Below are 23,006 nucleotides of genomic sequence, written 5' to 3'. Positions count from 1 at the left end.
TTTAAAGAGCTTTAGCGATAAATCATGCAAAGCCGTGATCTGCAGACCATCCAACAACCGCTAGTCGTTCCCTAGGAAGAATCAACAATGGACAGCTAGAAGTATTCTTGCACCACATAATTCAACCACCCAGGGGATATTTCCTAAAGCCAATCTGTCGAAGATTATGTCTGCATACATAAAGGGCATCTCTCGTCCTACAAAACAGCTACTACCTAGGCTATCCACTATGTATTGTGTAGTGTCTGTGTTTCCCTTGGTTAATTTGGGAGTGGCAGGCTAGACTGATGTGAGTAAAGATATTTGCATTCTGGAGTCCAGAAAGTACCTGATGCTTCACAACAAATGATGATACCTTTGCCCTGATTTGGCACTATAGTAGCAACATGGAGCTATATATAGGCGCTGAACTTGTTAAGATGATGAGCAATTTTGCCCTCCATTTTTCTAGGAAAAACAAATTATTCCCTTTTACTGAGACGAGAGACAACAAGACTCATGTAAGGCCACGACTCCTGATGTTTCAGCCTTTGTAATCGATATATATCATGTTTTTTCGCAAACATAAGAAATTTAAAGAGGTTTAGCGGTAAATCATGCAAAACCGTGATCTGTGTTGTCCCCTGGATCTCCAGCACAGGTGAGCCGACCACTCACCAGCGTTGCCGACCACACACTATGGCTAGAGATTGAAGAAGAGAGGAAGAACAGAACACGCGCACACACACAGCATAAGCACCAGCGTTGGCCGGAGCTCTGCAGAGGAGGTGACAAAACTGAACTCGCTCTCTTTACTGAGTTGTAGTGGGAAACTATATATATAATTCTACCCATCTAATCCTAATACATAGGCATGTCAGGCTGCCATGCTGCTACAGTGACTAGATGTGACAGCAGGGCTGACTTTGGCGCTTGCCCCTGCTGTGGCTACAGTGCGGCAGGGGAGCCTTTCGGCTCCTGCCCCTGCAGCGGCTACAGTGCAACAGCAGGGAGCCTTTCGGCGCCTGTCCCTGCGGCACGTTCATACAGGGGAGCAGCATATTACTTAACAATTTGATGTGACAGCATGGACTGACTTTGGTGTCTGCTCTGTGCGGCAAGGGAGCCTTTCGGCGCCTGCCCCTGCAACGGCTACAGTGCAGCAGCAGGGAGCCTTTCGGCGCCTGTCCCTGCCACGCGTTCATACAGGGGAGCAGCAGATTACTTAACAATTCTTCCCCTAATCCTGCTGCTAACCCTAGAACCCCTCCATGCCGATCATCTTCTTCAGCTCCGTGAACCCAAGACGGTCGAGCGGGTTGGTGAGGACGTCCGCGAGTTGCCGACCAGTTTCGATGAACTCGATGACGATCTGTCCTCCATCGATACAGTCCCTGAGGAAGTGGAACTTGATGTCGACGTGCTTGCTCTGGTCCTGGAGAACCGGATTCTTCGCGAGGGCGATGGCGGGCTGGTTGTCCACCATCAATGCTGGTGGGTGAGCTTCCACACCGGTCAGCTCGCCCAGCAGTCGGCGCAGCCACACAGCTTGGCACGCTGCTGTGGCCGCCGCCACGTACTCTGCCTCGCATGTGGATAGCGCCACCACCTTCAATTTCAGCGACAACCATAAGATTGGAGTCGACCCAAGGAAAACGAGCACGCCAGAGATGCTCCGCCGTCCGTTGATGTCCCCCGCCATGTCTGCATCGCTGAACACAGTGAGCTGCAGCCCACTTCTGCCGGTCTTGGGGAAGACGATCCCCTGATCCACCGTCCCCTTGACGTAGCGCAGTTGACGTAGCCCACGACGAAGGCAATGTCCGACCTCACGTGGACTAGGTAGCACAGAACGCCGACGATGCTCCGGTAGAGTGTTGCATCTACCTTCGCCGCGGTACTGGCCTTTGTCAGCTTCGGCTGCTCCTCTATCGGAGTCACGCACGGCTTGCACTCAGCCATGCCGCTCCGCTCCAATAGATTCGAGGCGTACGCGCTCTGACCGAGCGTGAGCGCCTTCTTCCCTTGTCTCACCTCGATGCCGAGGTAGTAAGAGAGCGCGCCGAGATCGCTCATTCGAAAACGAGCCGCCATCTCGTATTTGAAGCTGTTGATGTCCTCCGCACGCGCGCCGGTGACGATCAAGTCATCCACATACACGCTGACGACGAGCTCCTCCTTCCCCGTCGCCGCGTGTAGAGCGTGTGCTCGGTTGCGCACCGTGTGAACCCAAGCTCACCCAGCGTGACATCTAGCTTGGCGTTCCATGCTCACGGGGCCTACCGCAGCCCGTATAGCGCCTTGCGTAGTCGGAGCACCCTGTGCTCCACTCCCTTGATGGCAAAACCCGGAGGTTGCCTGATGAAGACCGTCTCCTCTAGCTCGCCATTGAGGAAGGCCGATTTTACGTCCAGGTGATGGACGCACTAGTCCTTCGCTGCTGCCAAAGCCAGCAACAGTCGGATAGAGTCCATGCGCGCTACCGGCGCAAAGACTTCCTCGAAGTCGATGCCCTCGCGCTACACAAAGCCTCGGGCGACGAGGCGCGCCTTGTGCTTGACAATAGCACCGCGCTCGTCCCGCTTGACCTTCTACACCCACTTCAGGCCAATCGGACGACATCCTGAAGGTGGATCGACGAGCTCCCAAGTCTTGTTTTCCTCGATCGTCTTCATCTCCTCCAGCATCGCTCGTCGCCAATTTGCATCACGCTCGGCCAGCGTGAACGTGGGCAGATCATCATCGAGTTCGTCAAAACTGGTCGGTAACTCACAAACGTCCTCACCAAGCCGCTCGACCGTCTTCGGTTCACGGAGCTGAAGAAGATGATCGGCATGGAGGGGGTTCTAGGGTTAGCAGCAGGATTAGGGGAAGAATTGTTAAGTAATCTGCTGCTCCCCTGTATGAACACGCGGCAGGGACAGGCGCCGAAAGGCTCCCTGCTGCTGCACTATAGCCGCTGTAGGGGCAGGCACCGAAAGGCTCCCCTGCCGCACTGTAGCCACATCAGGGGCAGGCGCCAAAGTCAGCCCTATTGTCACATCTAGTCACTGTAGCAACATGGCAGCCTGACATGCCCGTGTACTAGGATTAGATGGGTGGAGTTGTATATATAGTTTTCCACTGCAACTCAGTAAATTGAGCGAGTTCAGTTTTGTCATCTTCTCTGCAGAGCTTCGGCCAACGCTGGTACTTGTGCTGTGTGTGTGCGTTTTGTTCTCTCTCCCTTCTTCAACCTCTAGCCATAGTGTGTGGTCGGGAACGCTGGTGAGTGATCGGCTCACCTATGCCAGAGATCCAGGGGCCAATAATCTGCAGACCATCCAACAACCACTAGTAGTTTCCTAGGAAGAATCAACCATGGACACCTATAAGTATTCTTGTGCCTAGGAAGAATCAACCATGGACAGCTATAAGTATTCTTGCGCCACGGCATTCAACCACCAAGGGGATATATTTCCTAAAGCTAATCTGTCCAAGATTATATAAGAGAGCTCTTTTTAATGTGCCACTAACATATCTTCATACAAAAGGGCATATCCTTTCCTACAAAATGGCTACTACCTAGGCTATCCTCTATGTATTGTGTAGTGTTGTGTTTCCCTTAATTTGGGAGAGGCAGGCTAGACTGATGTGAGTAAAGATCTAGCATTCTAGAGTCCAGAACATACATGATGCTTCAAAACAAATGATGATACCTTTGCGCTGAGTTGGCAATATAGCAACATGGAGCTGTATAGGCGCTGAACTTGTTAGACGAACAGGTTTAGCCCTCCATTTTTTTAGCAAAAAAAAATTCCTTCTTACTGTGCTGAGAGCTAGCAAGACTCATGTAAGGATGACGTTACTCCTGATGTTTCAGCTTTTGTGATCAATAGCATGTTCTTTTGCAAGCATATAGAACATAATCTTACACCTGTAGTTCGTCACAAGGCATGCATACTAAACATGTTTTCCTTGACAAACATGATATAATTCGGTGCTAGAACACTTGTCTATTTTTCTAAAAGTTAAAACTGGGCTTGAAAGATAGAGTTATGTTCAGAGTGCACAACCAGCCTTAAATATTTCAGGTGGTTGTGCAGAGAAACCTACGTGCTTTGATCATATCAATATCATGCTGGGTCGGTTTCTCCAGAAACTTCTTTCCAATGCGGGCATCAAGGACTTTCAAGAAAATTCTACGAAGGAATCTGAGGATATTTCCACGCAACCCTTGTGAAATTTCAAGGCACCTTCTTGTCACTTGCTCATCGATTGACCCTTATCTTCACAATCTCTTCATGTTCTCCTCTGGCACCTTCTAAAATATCTCTTCTGGGCCGTTCTAAAATATCTCCTCTGTCGTTACTAATGTTTTATCGATTTAGGCTTTATTTGGAATTTAGGATGGTACAGATTGAAAATGTTTGCAGTCAATAGTAGTAGGAGCTGATGTGTAGCACATGCTTTTCTCATGTCCAGAAAAAGGAACAGACTAAAGAATGACATAGTATGAAGATATATAAGTTTCGAAACATGATGTGTTGATTACATCAATGTGATGGTACGTTGAAAAGTGTTCTTTGATTTTAGTAAGCTGGTAATGATGAACACTACAGAATTTGCGTGTTGTCGCCATAAGTGTTATGGCACAGCTGGTATTAGCATGTACACTTGGCAAATATCTAGGCGCATATAACTCCACTAACAAGAATCTGAGACTCTATAGGCATGCAATTCGTTAGTCATGTTCGAAACAGAAGGTTTCCTGATTAATTAATCTACCTACTACTAGCAAATAAAGTTAGCCAGCTCTCCACTAAGCTCGTGATCTTTGCACTTTGAGTGGGTTCCCTTCTTCTGCCAAGAGTTCTCTTGCAGATATTGAGTATGTTGGTGATGTGTTGTATTTATTCACTCATGGCATGACCAATTTCTTGGGGGAAAGAGAGAATCTTGGCACCAAGCTTGAATTTTCTTCAGGAAATTCTTCTCGTCGTTCATGAAATAGGTATATATATATGAAAGACAACAAAGATGAATAAGATGTTAACCTAAAACATATATGAAACATAATGAATCTGCGGCTATATATGCTTTTATTTGTATGTAGAAATTTCTTCATTTTATCTGACATGTATAACTCACCTGTCCCTGTGAGCATATGGAAAAGTAAGGTTTAGCACACTACTAACTATCAGATCATGGTCCTTTGGCGGTTCAGAGACAAATAGCTAGAAGGATCAGGTTATTCTCTGTTGAACTCTTCCCCTCCATTAAGCTTTTGCCTTTGCTGCCGCTGCCTCACTGTGTGGAGTGTGGACATGCCTGGTCAAGCTTTTAAGCTTTTTCAAGTGTGTAATGAAAATTCAGGATGCTGCATGAGATGTGTTCAGACTAGTTGGAGGATCCATATCCATTAGAATGCCAATATATGATACCAACCTAGCATACACCTACGGCATGAAATAAACAACAAAGACACATCAGATATTGAGAAATAGCACTGCTGCCACCTTTACTTCTCTCACTCTGCTATCAGAGCCAATAGAACACCGCCTGAGGCCTATAAATGGAGGCCATCCCCAGCGCCATTGGAAGGCACACAAGCTCAAACAACGTGTCCTGGTAGCTTCATTTCTCCTCCCTTAGCTTGCAACAAACCAGCAAACACACACACACACACACACACACACACACACACACACACACACACCATGTCTCGTGCTAAGAACTCTTTAGTGGCCGAGGGCGACGTGAGTGTGCAGAAGGTGAAGAAGATTGAGCCTGTCTACGACTACGATCTAGTCACCAGACCCTGGGTGTTCGCCAACCCGAGAGTGGTGACGGTTCTGGCACGGCCGCCGCCGGGTGCTGGAGTTTCTGTTTCCGGCCAAAAGAAGGTGTTCCAGAGGGCGCTGTCGGAGCAAGAGATAATAAGTGACTACATCGCAACAAAGAAGAAGCAATTTGCCGGGGAGATCCCACAGGGCGGCACATGATTTACATAGGTGGAGAAAAGATGACAAGTCTAGAAGCCCTATAGTGGTGCTCATGGTCAAAGTTCTATATATCTATACTCAGAGTACAGCTATATATGTATGTGTATCATGGAATTAACACCTGATGTCCTCTATAAGACTACTTAGGTATGCATACTGATGATGCATATATGTACCATGTGAGGTGCTTGCTTTATGATATATATGTGTATTAGTTGTTCCTAATATAATTATCTTTATCTATCATGGTTCAAGAGGTTATATTTCAATTCCTAGTTATTTCTCGAAGACCCTTCCTCTATATATGGTAATTTAATATTTTAAATTTTGAATGGCCTGAAATTAGCTTGACCAACGAACATCAATTTATTATTGTACCAACTTTAGTTTAATTATTTTTTTGTTTGTTTCTAACTGCTGGGAGGTAAATGTCGGCCTGTTTCCCAAAGAAAGAATGAGACTTGGAACAAATTCCTCGTGCTCTTTTCACTTTATATATGGACTAATAATGAAGCTAGAAATTTGTCTTTGCTGATTGATAGTGATGTAGGTTCTCATCTCTTACATGATGATGACCAGTTTCTAATCTTAGCAAGGTGCTTAGTGTATTATATTTATATGATTATCGATGGCTAGAAATTTCTCGCAGTCATTCAATCACACGCACCGCGTGTTACTATAGAAGAAATGGATTTTCGCAAATGTTGCACCATGCATTTTTTCCCATTCGAGTTACAAATCAGATAAAGCACATGCAGTCATATTACTTTGCACGGAGAGCGTTTTTTATAGGGAAAATTTGCAATAAATCCCTAGGGTTCGGTTCAGATTTGAAATAAAACTTTAAAACACCCAGAACAACCCAGCTAATAGAATACCACTACTACAGAATGAGAAGTAGTGCAGGAATTTTAACTCATTTTATATTGTAATGCTAACCACCAAAAGATTCTGATTAAAATAATTAACTTTGTTTGGCATATAGTTGAAGGGGGTGCTGTTGCAAGTAAATAATCAATGTATTTTACTTGTAGCAGTATGTAGTATGTTATGCCGTCAGTACGTGATGGCAGTATCGATGAGCAGATAAGAAAGAAGGAAAAAGAGGCACTGCTGATAATGACACAGTTGCTCAAGTGCTCTATTGCTGTCATGGGGTATGCTGCATCTGCAAGAGTACACATTTACGTGCATTCTCCCTCCACTTGTAAATTTTACTACCATATAAGATTCGGGTTGCAGTGAGGTGGAAGAGAGAGACACATCAATGTATGTCAGCCATTGGATGTGTATAGAAATATAATTTTCAGATCCAAGGGTTCATGATGTTTGGGGATCACACTTTGAAGGGCTCCAACCTGATTTGACCAAATAGTGCTCCTATTACTAGCACTACTATAAAAAATCTTTTATGAGGCGTTTTGGAATGGGCCTCGGAGGCCCGTAGGAATTTCAACCGCCTCCGTTAATGCCTGAGATTAACCGATGCGGTTACAATCAACCGCCACGCAAAATCGATTTACAGAGACGATTATGCCTCCTAAAATCTATTAACCGAGGCGGGCCTTATAAGTGGCCCGCCTCCAAAAATACCCCCCATTTTCGGAGGCGGGCCACTTATAAGGCCCGTCTCGGAAAAAAGGCCAAGGCTCAGACGGCCCAGACCAGGCCCGTAGGCGCGACCAAGTATAAAATCACGAGTTAGGGTTTCCTCTCTCATCTCCCACTCCTCTCTCAGCTCCCGAAGCCCGATAGGATGCATCGCCCTCTATTCCCCAAGCGCGCGCCTCTCCCTCTCCCACTCTCCATCTCCCCCTCTGAGACGGTGGTCTCCCTCTCCCTCTCAAGCACGGGTGGCATGGGCGGCGCGGCCTCGCAGGCAAGGGCGCGCGGGCGGCGCGGCCCGCCTCGCGTGGTGCAGCGGTTTCTCTAGGCGGATGCGGCAAGGCTCCCCTCCAGCTTCTCTAGGCGCGGGTCATGGCTCCCCTACGGCTTCTCCAGGCGCGGGTAATGCTCCCCTCCGGCTTCTCCAGGCGCGGACAAGGCTCCCTCTCCCCCATGGCGCGGCGGCTACGGCAGATTGGGTCATGGGTGTGGACGGCGAAAAGTGACGGGTCGTTCTCCGCCGCCACACGAAGCAAGCCGAGAGAAAATGTGCGGAGCAGATCCGGAGCTCTCTCCGGGCTTAAGGGGTGAGCGCCAGACCGGATGGTCGTGACCGAGGGCGTGCCAGTCAATTTGATCCTGCAATTAACAGATCAATTCGACCCTGCAATTAAGGGGTGAGGACCATGCTCTTCTTAGTAGATAGATCTACTAACCACCAGTGTCTAATCTGACACGCTATCAACAGGTCGAGTCGTCTGATGCATCATTAATAGCGGAGTCATACTGGATACTGGTGATCAATGGATCTATCTCCTAATGGAACACGACTTCAAACACCCGCCATGTACGATGAGGAGCGAGATAGATTGGTCATTAAAACAGGATCTAACGTAAGAAATTGAATTCAACCGTGACAGTAATCAACAGACGATAGATCAAAATAGATAGAACCAACGAATCTCAATCTAGATCATGCGATTGGTGATATTGTATTAAACAACAAACTATCTGACACAATATCGATGCCTTTGATTAATACCAACATTTACAAGAGATCAGTGTCTGTTGCAGCCTTGTGAAAGTTGATATGAATCGATACCATGATTTGTAATGGATCAGTCATCTATTGCAGCATTACAAATAACAATATAGATCGATAACTAACTTATACCGCGACTCGCAAGAGATCAGTCGTCTATTGCAGCCTTACAAGTAACAATACAAGTCATGACGGATACTCAAAAACAAGCCGGAGGTCAGGTCATCCGATGTAGCCCTGCTTGCCCGAAGAACTCGTCGAAATCTACTCTACTCCTGCCCCTAAGGGGTGGCCGGAGCCGAAAAAGTAAAGGTATTGGATTTGTTTGATCGATGTGAGATGTCCATTACAATGGCCGGGGTTCAACATTTATACCCAAGGCCTGACTACGAGTCCTGGTCGAACAAGACTGGTTATGAAAACTTGGAAAAACGAACAAAACTTCCTAATTTAAGATAACTTGGACTCCAATCTTTCCTTTCTATGGAGCCCGACATGTCCTCTTACTCCATGCCTTGTTGATCCTGTCGATAGGGCCCATCCCTTCGGACCGATGACATCATCCTGATAGCGATCCAATTAGCCGATCCTTGCTGAATATTTCGGCTTTCCTTTGAAGGATTTGGACTTTGAGCTCCCTTCTTCTTGAACCAAATCTTGGTGTCAACAGTGGGTTCGGCGGATCCAGGCGCTGGCGGCCGGATCTGGCTAGCAGCGGCCGGATCCGACGAGCGGGTGACCTCCTCCAGCGAGCTGGCATGGCGGAGGTGCAGATCCGGCGAGCGGAGCGACAGTGCCTGGATGGGCTCGGCGGGCCCGTGGATTGGCTTGCTAGGCTTATCCACGGGTTTTTCTTTTTTTTGTTTTCTTTATTCGATTAATCGAGGCGGGGATCCAACTGCCTCGGAAAAGGTCCTTTGGACCAAGCCAGTTACGATGCCCGCCTCGATTAAGCCATTTCGTCCGCTTCGGTTAAGTTTCGTGTAGCAGTGTAGTACTTTAATTAGATATAACGGATGAGCAAAAATATGTTATATTTATTTGATATTATTCTAATTTCATCGGTATACATGCAGTTTAAACTTTGTCCTAAACATTCCTAGTGATCAGAACTACTCTCTGTTGTTGTACTCGCAGCAGCACGCTAGGACACCGACTGCGGTGTAGCAATGTTCTGTAAAATTGGTGTGCCCCAACGAGACACATAGTTGCTGGCACTTGCCGAGAGTACATCCTGGCATCTTTATTGCAATCCACTGCAAAATAAACGTAAAGTAATAATCAAAGAACAATCATGTCGATGACAAGAAAAAAGGGATATAAACAGAATTGTTAAATTACATATAACTGATTCTCCACGTCCTTGAGCGAAGCAGAGTGACATGACCAACACCATGATCGCAGTGACCACTACAAAGAGAGGCATTATTGCATCCTTAGTTTTGAGAAGAGCCATCAGATAGGCACCTTGTTGTTTCAAATCTAACCGTAGGACTCCTCTTAACTTGAGGCTTGGTTTGTGATGCTTCTATGTCCAATCTTTCGACCTTTTGTACAGGCACATGGATGAAGCAAATGTGGCCAATACTAATTAATTAGTGCTGCCATGCTTCCCTCTCTGTTAAGGAGATATCTTTATCTGCCATATTCATTTGATGCCTTACAACACTACTTTATCTCTATTGGCAACTAATTAACTATTGCTTGACATTTGTGCGTGCATTGAGCCAACGATTAAATATTTCCTCCATTTCATATCACTTATCATTGTAGCATTCAAAATTTTCAATCAAAATATTTGTCATTCTCACATTCTAAAACACTCCACCCTTCATCAATGTAGTCACAAGGTTCCTTTAATTTGAAAACAAAAACACTTTGATGTAATTAATGAGGATAACAATGTCATTTGCTACATCTCCTTATTTGGTCTAAAATTTACTTGAACAAGAAGTAATCTAAAACGACAGAAGTAGCGCCATAGCCATGTTGTTTAATGTTTATGACCAACAGTTCAGAGAGATGTCCCGTGTTTGGATCAATTAACCTGTAGTCCAACACATGGCCAGTTGAATCTTTCTATCAAATATTTATCATTCTCACATTATAAAACACGGCATCTTTCGTTAATATAATGTACTCACATGAGTACTTAAATATGGAGAAACCATTGGCGCATATATGTAACAAGGATAGTGATGTAATTTGCCACAGCTCCTCATTTGGTCTAAGTTCTGATATAATAACAAATAGTCAGAAATAGAGAGATTGTCTCCAAGAGCTAATCTCCATTCTTGAGCTCCTGTGACACTGGTAAGCATTTGATTTTGATTTGTTACTCTCGAATTCTTTGAATTCTAGATGGCTACACTACTACAAAAAGCATTTTTAGGGGCGGCTGGTAACCCTTTGTAGGGGCGGTTTGGCCAGCCGCCCCTACCGAATCGTCTCTACAAATCATGCATTTGTAGGGGCGGTTCCCAGGCCGCCCCTACAAATAGATTTATAGGGGCGGTTGGTGATTGAGCCGCCCCTACAAATAGATTTGTAGGGGCGGCTGGTATTACGAACCGCCCCTACAAATCTATTTGTAGGGGCGGCTGTAGTGCCAGCCGCCTCTATAATACCTATTTGTAAGGGCGGTTCAATCTAGAACCGCCCCTACAGTACGTTTTCCCGCCAAAAAAAATTCAAATTTACAATTCAAATTCGACCAGAACTGTTTGTTTCTGCGTATTCCATCTAGCATCCGCGTTGCCGAACGCCCCGCGACCAACGTTCCGAACCGTGTTCGCGTTGCCGAACGCCACGCGACTAACGTTCCGAACGCGACAACAAGCACAATAGTATTATATAAAATACAATTACAAGTCCAATTCGTAATGATATATATATACAATCCATCATTAAATATATAAATTTCATACACATTGTTATCAACGTCCTAGAGCTAGCCTTTCAGTCTCACGAAGGTGTTGGTACTGAGGATTTGTACCTAAGTCAGACTCTCGATCATGGTAGGCGCCTCTGACGTGTACAATCTGGTCCAATATGAAGTTGCAAAGGTCGCCGACGAGCTCTAAGAGTTGGTCATCCTTGTATGGGTCTCTTTTCATTCCTTTCTCTTCTCTCCACTACAAGAAAACAAGTTTCAGTTTAGTATTTCATACCATTTATGAAGTTTTTATACTACGGGTGAAGAGGTTCAAACTTACCCTTAAGGGGTGTCTCCTGTAGGCACCGGTGTTACTCATCATAGAACATATATAGTATCCACAATGTACACTCCCAGGCCTCTGCTTGGGGCACTGTGTGTTTTGCATATGAAAATATTAGGTAATGCTTTTGACAGCCATGTAACGGAGTACTGAAGAAGTAAGTTACACTTACCGCACATAGTGTTTTTATAGCCAGCTTTTCCTTCCTCGCTGGATCATGCCTTCCGTGATGATGAGAGACATAGAACCTAAATGCCCTGTTCGAATTATTTTAGCAAATACAACTTGTTAGTATGCATAAGTGAACGTTACAAGTATGTATACAGACATATAAGCTAATGAGGATTGTCGATATGTATACGTCTTGAGAATCGATATGAAGTCTTTGTATGTCGCCGGGTCCTTATCTATTGAATCAAAGACCCATGCCATGCTCTTCCCGACATCGACGGCTATACAAATCCAGTGGTTGCTGCATGGATTTATTCATAGAACTAGATAAGCTCTTTTACATCGAATAAAATATATCGAACATAGCTTTAAGTTATAGTTGAACTTACTCGAAGTTGTATGGTAGCCATATAGTAGAGTGTTGTTGGAGATTTTTGAAAGCCAGAGCAATGTATGCCGCAACCTTAAGGGACTCTTCCCTTAGCTTCGCACTACGGATGCGCTCTTTCTCCCGAAGAGTCTTTGCAGCTGCTAGCTCTTTGGCATCCAGTGTCCACCGTTTAGGGTAATTAAAATTTGTTTGGGCTATAGCTTGAGGGTCTACATACCCGGCTTTCACACTTGGCATTTGTTTGACAATGTGCACTTGCATTCTACAAATCATGGCGTGGGTTAGTTACAACAAAATTCAAAGATTACATTCATATCATATCGGGAGGACAAGGACTTACAGGCACCACGTGCGAATTAGATTCATCTCCATTTCTCCCAGGTGAAAGCATGTGTGCATGTCATTGAAGTCAAAGACAATTTTCCCGGCTGGGCTTCCAAATGTGCCGGTGGGAAAGCATGCTTGTATGATATCTATGCTCGTTGGGAGAACACGCAAGTACCAATCATGGAACCTTCTCATTCCAAGTGGTAGGCGCTGGATGTCCCGGTTTGGTAGGAAGGGCTTGCCTCTTTCATATTTTTTCGGGCAATCCTTTGACCATTCGATGGCATCAACATTTGGATACTGCTTTGTAATTTGGTGAAGTTTGCTACTGACGGCCTCCTCAGAACCCCGTGATGGGACTTTTTTAACTTGGTTTTCAGGCTTGAACTGATCATGGGAATACCACTTGGACACCGACGAGACGTCTTTGATCGGAACATAAACTGGCCTTATGTGGATTGGAATCTTCTTTCGGGGTTCCCATTCAGGCACGTCCTCATCTTCTTGTGCATCACCTTCTTCAGGAGGCACTCGTTGTTCATGTATCAGTTGTGCTTGTTGAGAAGACTGTGGCATCTCATGATGCACTTGCCCGGTACGAGCTGGAGAAGGTTGTGGCATCTCATCAGGCACATGCTCGATAGGAGGCGGGGAAGAATGTGGCATCTCAGGAATGTGGGGGTCACGAGACGGTGAAAATATCTCCTCGGCCTCAACAACTCGCTCCAAATTTGGGAGAGGGGGAGGCGGCGAAGAAGCAGTCAATATAATGTCCCGTTTGTGCCAGAGGATGAACTGCCCCATAACGTCTCCGAGTAACACCAGCCCCTCGGGAGTTGCGTAGTCTATCCTCCACTGCATGAACTCGGGCTTCACTGTATGCACCTCGACCCTAGTGTAGTCCGGCGGTATGTTATTATTGTGGTGTAAGCCACCGGGAGGATGTGCAACACCCGTTGCCACCTCCATCACAGTGTTCTGCCGGCCGCTGAGAAACACCAAGGTGCAACTAGTAGGTTCCCGTATGAGATCGACTGAGGTTATGGCTGCAGTGGAACCTTGGCTGCTAGGAACTTTTGGAGGGCTGCCAACTAATGCCAGTTCTCCCGGTGGCGTCACTAATATACGTGGCTCCATAGACATTCCTTGCTCCTCCAGCGCCTTCACAACTAGAGCCTTCACTTGGAGCTCAAGACTAGTCTCCCGGTCTCGGCCATGTTTCTTGTACATGTGCCTGTCCTCTTCGAATCCTTGCTTCCAAGTCATCCTTTTCCCTAGCCCCCTGGTGCGGCCTGTGTGCTCCTTGTTTCCCAAGCCAAGGCTAAGCTCGTCCCTCTCTCTGGAAGGATTGAATGAGCCCTTCTCTTTGTCTTCAGCATATTTCAGTATCCTTGATACCGCCTCTTGGGTCTCCGACTTATCAAACTTAAGATTACTGCCGGATGGTTCTGTACTCCTCGCATATATCCAGTTCCTTGAGCGTACCTTCAACTTCGTCACATCGATATTCCCAGCAGCTGCGGCCTCTTCATCCATCTTTCTAAACTGCTCTTCCTTGGCATAGTAGCCACCGGGGCCTAGATGATGGTGGTGTTTGTTCCTCTTCGCTAGCTCGGTGTTACGAGCACTGAGCTCCAATGCCTCCGCTGAAGTCTTCTGAGCCACGAGCTCCTCCCATTGACTAGGAGTTATTTTGCCGAACTCGTTGAAGGGAGTTAACCCCTTTTGGATATACTTCGTGTTAAGCTCTGACCTCCAACATCGCAATGACTCTCCCATCATCCTGATAGCATTTTTTTTACCAATTCGTGCTTACCCTCCGGAAATCTAAAATTGACCTTCAGCTGCCTATCCCATAGTGCATTCTTTATGTTCTCTGGTACCTCTTTCCAGTTAGGGATTGTTAGGTTGAAGCACGCCGCGGGCAGAGTGTATTTTCCATTAGCCTCAGGTACCGGGTGAAGCTGTGGCATCATGTTTAGCTGCACCATGTCTTTCCGTGCTTTCAGACCATCCTTTGACTTGCCTGTGTCCATCAAGGTAGCAATGAGACTCTCAAAGACATTCTTCTGTACGTGCATAGCATCAATGGCATGGGGGACCTCCAAGTCTGGCCAATAAGGTAGATACTGAAAGAAGATCGATTGTTTCTTGAAAGGTACGCCTTCGATAGGAGGTGTGCTTCTATCTCTGTTCGTCCCATCTGGATTCTTCTTTCCATAGACGACGCGTATATTTTTCACCATTCTATACACATGTTCTCCGTTATGACGTCTCTCCGGAGGGGGTTCAATCTCCAGGGCGTTGTCATAAAATCTAAAGAACAATTTGCTGCGGTACTTGTGACTTGTCTTTAAGAAGCGTCGGTTCCTTAGGTAAACTATCTTCTTGGATGCATCTAGGTACACCCATGTAGTACCATCCAAGCAAACCAAGCATCCCGTCTTCCCTTTGATCTGTCCAGACAAAGCAAACAACGCGGGGTAATCATTGGTAGTAACAAATATTATTGCTCTACATATGAAGTCCTCCTTTCGGAACGCATCGTACATCTGCTCCCCATGCCTCCATTGTCTCTCCATTTCTTGCATCAAGGGCTCGAGGAACACGTCTATATCAATGCCTGGTTGTTTAGGGCCAGAAATAAGAATAGTGAGGAGAAGGTACTTTCTCTTCTGACACAACCATGTTGGGATGTTGTACATGGTCAAGATCACTGGCCATGTGCTGTGGTTGCTCATCCTCTCATTGAAGGGATTCATTCCATCGGTGCTCAGGCCAAACCGTACATTCCTTGGGTCATCGCTGAATTCTTTGTGCTTCTCATCAAACCTTTGCCACTAACTACAATCAGCCGGGTGTGCAATCTTATCATCATCCACCTTGCGCTCATCATCCCACCATGTCATGAGTGCGGCTTCTTTAGGGTTTAGGAACATACGTCTCAAGCGGTCGGTCACTGGCAGGTACCACATTACCAGGGCAGGAATTCTTCTCTGCTTTGCATCGTTGCCTAATGGAGTGTCCTCTGGGGGCTGAGATTCTTGTACCACCTTTTTTGTACCCTTCTTATTCCTCTTTTTCCCCATGGATGGTTCATCCCCACCGTAAAGGTCATTGTTCTTGTACCGGCTTGCCCCACACCGGGGACATTTATCCAATGACTTGAACGTTTCACCACGAAAAAGTATACAGTGGTTGGGGCATGCATGTATTTTTTCAACCCCCATTGTCAATGGACTTATGATCTTCTTCGCTTGGTATGTGTTGGCGGGAACTGAGTTTGGTTGTGGCAGCACCCATGATAGGAGATGCAATAGATCATTGAAACTACAGTCTGACCAGCCGTACTTAGCCTTCAGGATGAGCAGCTCAAGCACGAAACATAGCAATGTCCAATGTGTCGGACAACCCTTTTCAACACCATACACAGTCTCCTTCGATGCTTTTGTCACTCTTTCCAAATTTTCTAGACCTTTCGGGCTATTTAGTAAAATCTCTGGTCCAAGGGTTCGAATCATGTCATCTAAATCATCTTTAACTTCGACACGTGCTCCACCATCATTATTGGCACCACCTTCGTCGTTACCATCCCAACCACCAGCATCACCACCTTGTTCATTGCCAAACTCAAAATCCATTTGTGCATCAAGCTCGGCTGAATATTGGGACAGGGATTCTATGGTTTCATCGTCGTATTCCTCCTCATCCTCGTCGTTAACAATAACCGTTTCACCATGATGAATCCACACTGTGTAGTCCTCAACAAATCCACGTATAATCAAATGTGATCTGATGATAGTCACATCTGTCCATGCCATACGGTTCTTGCAATCTTTACAGGGGCAAATAATTGTATCCTTATTCTCTTTCAATGTCGTTGCATGCTTCGTTGCGGCTTCAATAAATTTATCCACCTCTTCACGGAAACCTGCCTTGAACCTTAACGAACCATACATCCAAGAGTTCCTGTACTCCATCTTTTACAACAACAACAAAATAAACATTAAAGGACTACTTATTCAGATATATATAAAAATTAATCAAAGTAATAATTATTTGAGAATAATTGTATATACCTCAGATATATATGAATATAAATCTAATATAATTACATGAAGCATATAAACACACCATGGTAGAGGAAAATTAATTAATGGCCTATTTATCCATAAATAATTAAAATACATATTTATTGATTACAATAAACAATTTCAAAGACAACAATTAGCAATAATTATACTTTACACAATATCTTTCGTACAAACCCTAGTCCAATTTTATCAAACATAAATTTACAAAAACGAAATTAATAAAAAAACCAAACCCTAGATCTAGATCACATGCACATGAAACATCCACAAAACTAAGTAATGGTTCACTAAAATCAAGAAACATGGACCAAATAAGGATATGATCTTGTTTCCCTCCCTAATTTACCCTAGTACATTTAAAAGTTGGGTCTAATTTGCTCATAAATAGCTCAAGCACCATAGAAGAGAGAGAAAAACAAAACTCTAATTATTCACTAATCAACCATTAAAACTTCAAAAAAAAGTGTGGAATAGCATTTTCTTACCTTCTATAACCTCTCCACCAAAGGATTTGAGACCAAAACCTTTCCCCCTTAGTAGAGCAATTTTTGGGAGGTGCCCAAGCCCTCCCCAACTTTCTTTCACGGGTTGGAGTGAATGACCCGAGGAGGAAGAAGGTGCTGCTTCAGTTTTATATGGGGGTCATTTGTAGGGGTGGCTGGTGATTGAGCCGCCCCTACAAATAGAAGCTATAAATACGGGCCATTTTTAGGGGCGGCTTAATCACCAGCCGCCCCTACAAATACCATTTCTAGAGGCGGCTGGTGATTGAGCCGCCCCTAAAAATCATACTCCATTTGTAGGGGCGGCTCGTATCACCAGCCGCCCCTGCTGTTCCATTTGTAGGGGCGGCTGGTGTCTTAGCACCCAAGCACGCCACTGTCACTACAGGAACCGCTGGATTCCCCGAGTGCCGGTTGCACTCGGGGAAGGCCCAGTTGCACTCGGGGAAGCCTTCCCCGAGTGCAACACTTGGGGAAGAGCCTCCGGCTAATCCTCTCACGGGAAAGCCGTCTTCCCCGAGTGTCAAAAATCATGCACTCGGGGAAGGCTTTGCCGAGTGCCGTGCTGGCACTCGGGGAAGACTTGACGCCGTTGGCCGGCGGCCGACGTTTTTTTTTTTTTTTGATTTTCTTCCCCGAGTGCAACACTCGGGAAAGATTTTTGAATTTTTTTTTTTAAAATACTCTTTGCCGAGTGCCGAAGTTCAGGCACTCGGGGAAGAAATTTGTTTTTTTTTATAAAAATCCCTCTTCCCCGAGTGCCACAGCACAGGCACTCGGGGAAGCCACCTCTAAAATTCTTTTTTTTTGTTTTTTGCTTTTCCATGTAAACAACAAAGCATATATATATATATATCACAAACCAAACCACAAATCAACAACAATATGTCACAAACCACATTTATATATCACAAACGACCAAATTTGTCCGAAATCCACAATATATTACAAACCACACGTTCAAAAGTACACACTATTCCAAGTTCAATACAAAAAAACGACTCCGAAGGCGGCTCACGGCGACTGTGAGGGGTGGGACGCCCCAGCGTGCGATCCCGGCGACGGTCCAGGTGGGGATGGCCCGACGTGCGATGCCGGCGACCCTTCGACATGGTTCGACGCCCCACCCGATTGATGCTGCAAAAAAGAGAGGAGATTGCACGTGAGTGACAAGATAAAAATATAAGGAGTGTAAAGAAAAGTTGAAAATTTCGGCAGCACCTCCCCTGCACGGGGAGGTTTCCAAAACCTGCAAGAAAAACGTCGGCACGAAGGCCAACAACCACATTTCCAGCACGAAGGCCGACACATCAACAAATCCGGCACGAATGCCGACACATCAACAAATCCGGCACGAAGGCCATCACTAGGTTTGACACTAAGCATGAGCAAAGAAAGTAAAACATCCGTACTCATACTCACCGGAGTAGACTCTCGACGATATGGTGGTGGTGGTGGCGGTGCAAGCAGCTCTGCTGGGATCTCCCAACCTTGTTTCTGCCCAAGTTGTTGCACGAACTTGAGCAAACCATCTTGCTGGGCCTCCAAAGCTTGTACCCTCTGACGCTCGGACTCCCGCTCGGCCCGCTCAGCCTCCCTCTCAACCAGCAAACTCGTCTGCTGAGCCCGAAGTTGCTGCAGCTCGGCCTGCAACATTTGACCCCAATGTTTCAATAATGCAGAGCTAAGGAACGTAAAAGTGAAAGAACGACGAATGAAACTGGAATACTTACCTGGATTGAAGCCACCGCTATCGGCCGTTGGCTTATGGGCACGCTAGAGCTCGTGCTCGCTGCTCGTAGGCGGTTGAGAGGAGGAGTACAACCCGTCTCGAGGATGCCGTCGCCCATGTAAAACCGCCCATGCTTCTTGCCTTGCCCAATCCTCATCACTAGCTCAGGATCAAGGCGCTCCTCGGTCCTCGGATCGTAGTCCGACCCGTGGACTAACCTTGATGCCTCTGTGTACGAACTGAGGCGGGTGTGGACGCTGGAGTTGGTGTACGCCTCTGGGCCCGCATCCGGGTTGTACTCGATGTTGGACTTTGCCGGGCCCATGTGGGCCAGAGCATACGCCGTGAGTTGGCCAATTGGCTGGCCACCGTGCGCCGCCTCCTGCGAGAAAGACAACAACATGTGGTTAGGAATCCTGCAGAATTGAGCGCGGCTAGATTAGACAAGTGGTGGAGACTTACATATGTCTTTTTGTATTTGCTGAGGGTGGCGCTGCCCTGATGGTGAGGTACACCTGGCATCAGCATACGGTGCTCGCTTTTCTCTTGGTGCGCCTTCTGCCAGTCCGCGTCCAACCATCTGTCCACTATAGCAGCCCAGCAATCGGGAAAGGTGGCGCACCAGCTCGGAATCACCTACAAGCCATCAGAAGATCAAATTAGGCATAGTTAATCTAAAAAGAGATCAATAGGAGATGTTTTCTATTTACCTGTAGGTACTGCTCCCTTGTCAGAATCTCTATCTCTCTTCTTGCCTGAGTTCTGTTCATTCTTCTATTACGGTAGGTGACATTGTAGTCAATGTGCGCCTGGAGGCGGGACTCGTGATACAAGTCCGAGACACGCCTTCTACAGGAAGCGGCAGCCACCTCATGCGCCCTTAACTCCTGTCCCGGCTGGCATCTGAAGAAGTCCTGCATAAAGACACGAGGTATCCATTATTTTATTTCAAGAATGTCTAATGAATGCAATGAATTGAGGGTCGTAGAGCGAGAAAGGCTTACCCACAACTCCGTAAGCACCTGATCCGTCAAGTTTAGGTGCCCAGCGGCGGGGAAGAGGGCGTAGTGGTCGAACGAGGGTATCTCTGGGTCCTCATCCTCCGACGTCCACACCAGGCCAGGGAAGTGTTCCCTGCACAGAAGTCCTAGGATCCCATTGACATTGCGAGCCGGGACCCCCTCCTCCACAAGCATCCAGTTCCTGCACAAGTGGTTAACAATAGTTATTATTAGCTCTTATTATGATTTTTCAACATATCAAATGAAGAACATATGAAGTTACTTACCTATCCCCCTCGGGTGCAATCAGTGGGCGGCGGTCAACAAGAATCGGTCGCTTCGGGAGCTGGCTGGGACCTCGCTTATAGGGTTTCGAGGCTGCAGAGGAAGTCGAACCCCCTGCCCCCTCCTCGGACGTGTGCGGAACCCCCTCCTCGGACGCGTGCGGAACAGCGTCGTCGTACATCTGTGGAATGGCGTCCTCGCCCACCGTGGGCAGAGGTACGTCGTCAGCCCTAGCAGAGCGCGAGGAGCCGAGGTCGTGGTCAGTCGGCGGCGGGGCCCCCCGCCTGGGCCTGCCCCTCGGACGCCTCTGCCTCTCTGACGGCTCCGTCTCCGTCTCCTCAGCCGCTGACGTGTCCCTCGGTCTCGAGTAAGTCGAGGGACAGCTCCTCCTAGTGGGTCCCATCACCTGCAATTAAAAAGAATAAACCATTATTAGTCATGATAAACGAGAAATACTTAGCAAGGGATGCAAAATAAAGAAAATGTAATTACAAAATAACATAGTATTACATGTATTTCTAATATTCTTCATGATCGGGATTATCTGGACGATAGGTATCGTCATCACTATCAAGAGCCTCCAAATCGTCAACAGCCTCATCCTCGTCGCTGTCTAGTTGTAGTCCGTCAAGCATTTTCAAGTCTCTCGGATCATGCACCTCATCTGCATCTTGCTCGTCAACAACCCATTCCTCGTCTACTTCCATTTCAATCTCCTCGGTTAAGTCTATCTCAAGTATCCCTGGTAGTCCCTCGTCTTGTTGATAGAACTCCCCGTCATGCGTGGGTGGGTTCAAGTTGTAATCATCATCGTTTGGGTGAGGTAATTTACCATGTGGTGATACCTTGTGCACAATATACCAACCCTGAAGACGTGGGTCGGTTTTGCACGCATATGGACAATAATAAACTTGCCTGGCTTGTTGAGCCACAATATAGACATCATCTCCTTCATAGAAGGAATCCTGTCTAGTTTCAACTATTCCAAGTTTAGGGGACTTTCTCTGTACTGTAGGTTTAAACCACTGGCATTTGAATACGACAAGCTTAGGTGCATTTTCACCATGGTATTCGAGCTCGTATATTTCTTCAACTGTGCCATAATAGTCCTCCTGATCAGCGTCGGGCGTAACTACTCCAGGCGTAAATACTCCGGTATTCGTGGTCCTTGCATTGGCCCGATTCTTCTCGTAGCCTGTTGTGTGAAAGCGATATCCATTCACATCATAAGCGTTAAATGACGAGACCTTACAGTAAAAGCCTTTGGCCACTTGTCGTAATTCGGCACTTATAGACAAATCACTTTGGCACTACAAGATCAAGCAGGAGAGAAATGAAATTAGGCAACTAGGAACGCCAAACTTGGAACGAGCTAAGTTGGTCAGAAGGTACCTTTCTTTGGAACCATGTAATGAAATCAACCTTGAAATCAGGCGAACCATGTTGAAGAAGGGTATCTCGTTCATGGTCAGAAGGTGGACTTGGATGATGCCAGTATTGATTAAAAAATTCTCTGCACCGACAAGCAACAAGGTTGTTGGATGCAGAAAATTTACGGAGTATGTAACAAGTTCGTTGAGAACTTACCCCTGATACTTGTCGACTTCCTCAAGGTTCGTCAACACGTAGAGCATGATCTTGCGCCACTCTTCATTGGTCAATATCTTTTTGGACGCTCCACTTGATCTCCCACGTTGCCCTTTGAATAGGCTGAGGGTCGATTCATTTTCATCCTCGTTGTAACGAGGGGGTGGATTATGCACGCTTGGAAGGTTCTCACTATAGTATGATGTTGTGAAGTTTGACACCTCCTCACGAATGAATGCCTCTGCTATGGAAGCCTCAATCCTGCCTTTGTTTCCACATTTCTGGCGAACAGTCGTTAGACATCTCTCTATTGGATAGCACCAACGGTTCTGCACGGGCCCCCCCATTCGTACCTCATTCGGGAGGTGCAAAATCAAATGTTGCATCGACAAGAAAAAGCCAGGTGGAAAAATCTTCTCCAACTTACAGAGCAACTCGGGTGCCGTTTTTTCCAACTCCTCAACCACTCTCAGAGATATCTCCTTGGCACAGAGCTGGCGGAAGAAAAAGCTCAACTCTGCCAGCACCTTCCAGACATGCTCAGGGACGTAGCCTCGAACCATCGACGGAAGAAGCCGCTCAATCCATATGTGAAAGTCATGACTCTTCATCCCTAAGACTTTGCCAGTTTCTGGGTTCGCTCCCCTCCTCAGATTCGCTGCAAACCCATCAGGGAAACTTAACGTCTGCATCCATTCTATCACTTTCGTTCTGTGCTTCTTTTCCAAGACGTAATCAGCCTTAGGCCTTTTCCATGGTTTGTTGTCTCTTGGAGGCAACATCTGTAGCTTAGGTCTATCGCATAGTGTTGCCATGTCTACTCTGGCCTTAGGGTTGTCCTTTGTCTTGTCAGGAATGTCCATGAGTGTTGCCCAAAGTGCTTCGGCGACATTCTTCTCAGTGTGCATTACATCTATGTTATGTGGAAGGAGAAGGTCATCAAAATAGGGAAGCCTCTCCAATCCCGGCTTATGAGTCCACATATGTTCCACACCATAGCCCACAAAGCGATCTTTCTTTGGCTTATCTTTCTTTGGATTACCTTTCTTTCTTTTACCCTTCTTTGGATTATCTTCCTGCGCTGGGA

The 23,006-nt window shown here is 46.4% G+C and overlaps 1 protein-coding gene across 1 annotated transcript; it reads right to left on the bottom strand.

Annotated features, from left to right (window-relative positions):
* Positions 1 to 18,302: 18,302 nt before the first annotated feature.
* LOC136516434 (uncharacterized) lies at positions 18,303 to 19,809 on the bottom strand. Its single transcript, XM_066509829.1, has 5 exons — positions 19,757 to 19,809; positions 19,509 to 19,682; positions 19,048 to 19,428; positions 18,737 to 18,961; positions 18,303 to 18,451 (listed from the first exon to the last, which is right to left on the bottom strand). Exons 2-5 carry the CDS (start codon positions 19,572 to 19,574, stop codon positions 18,329 to 18,331), a joined length of 795 nt encoding a protein of 264 aa, XP_066365926.1. The 5' UTR covers positions 19,575 to 19,682; positions 19,757 to 19,809; the 3' UTR covers positions 18,303 to 18,328.
* Positions 19,810 to 23,006: the final 3,197 nt, after the last annotated feature.

Source organism: Miscanthus floridulus, chromosome 17 (genome assembly GCF_019320115.1).
Source record: "Miscanthus floridulus cultivar M001 chromosome 17, ASM1932011v1, whole genome shotgun sequence".
In the NCBI taxonomy this organism is placed as follows: Eukaryota; Viridiplantae; Streptophyta; class Magnoliopsida; order Poales; family Poaceae; genus Miscanthus; species Miscanthus floridulus.
The sequence above is the reverse complement of the archived record's forward strand: the minus strand, read 5'-3'. Positions and strand labels throughout refer to the sequence as shown.

Coding starts and splice junctions, on each gene's coding strand:
- LOC136516434 (XM_066509829.1), bottom strand. CDS start 19,574: ATGCTGATGCCAGGTGTACCTCACCATCAGGGCAGCGCCACCCTCAGC. Junction 19,429..19,508: donor GCAAATACAAAAAGACATAT/GTAAGTCTCCAC, acceptor TCTTTCTCGCAG/GAGGCGGCGCACGGTGGCCA. Junction 18,962..19,047: donor TAGCGGTGGCTTCAATCCAG/GTAAGTATTCCA, acceptor CAAATGTTGCAG/GCCGAGCTGCAGCAACTTCG.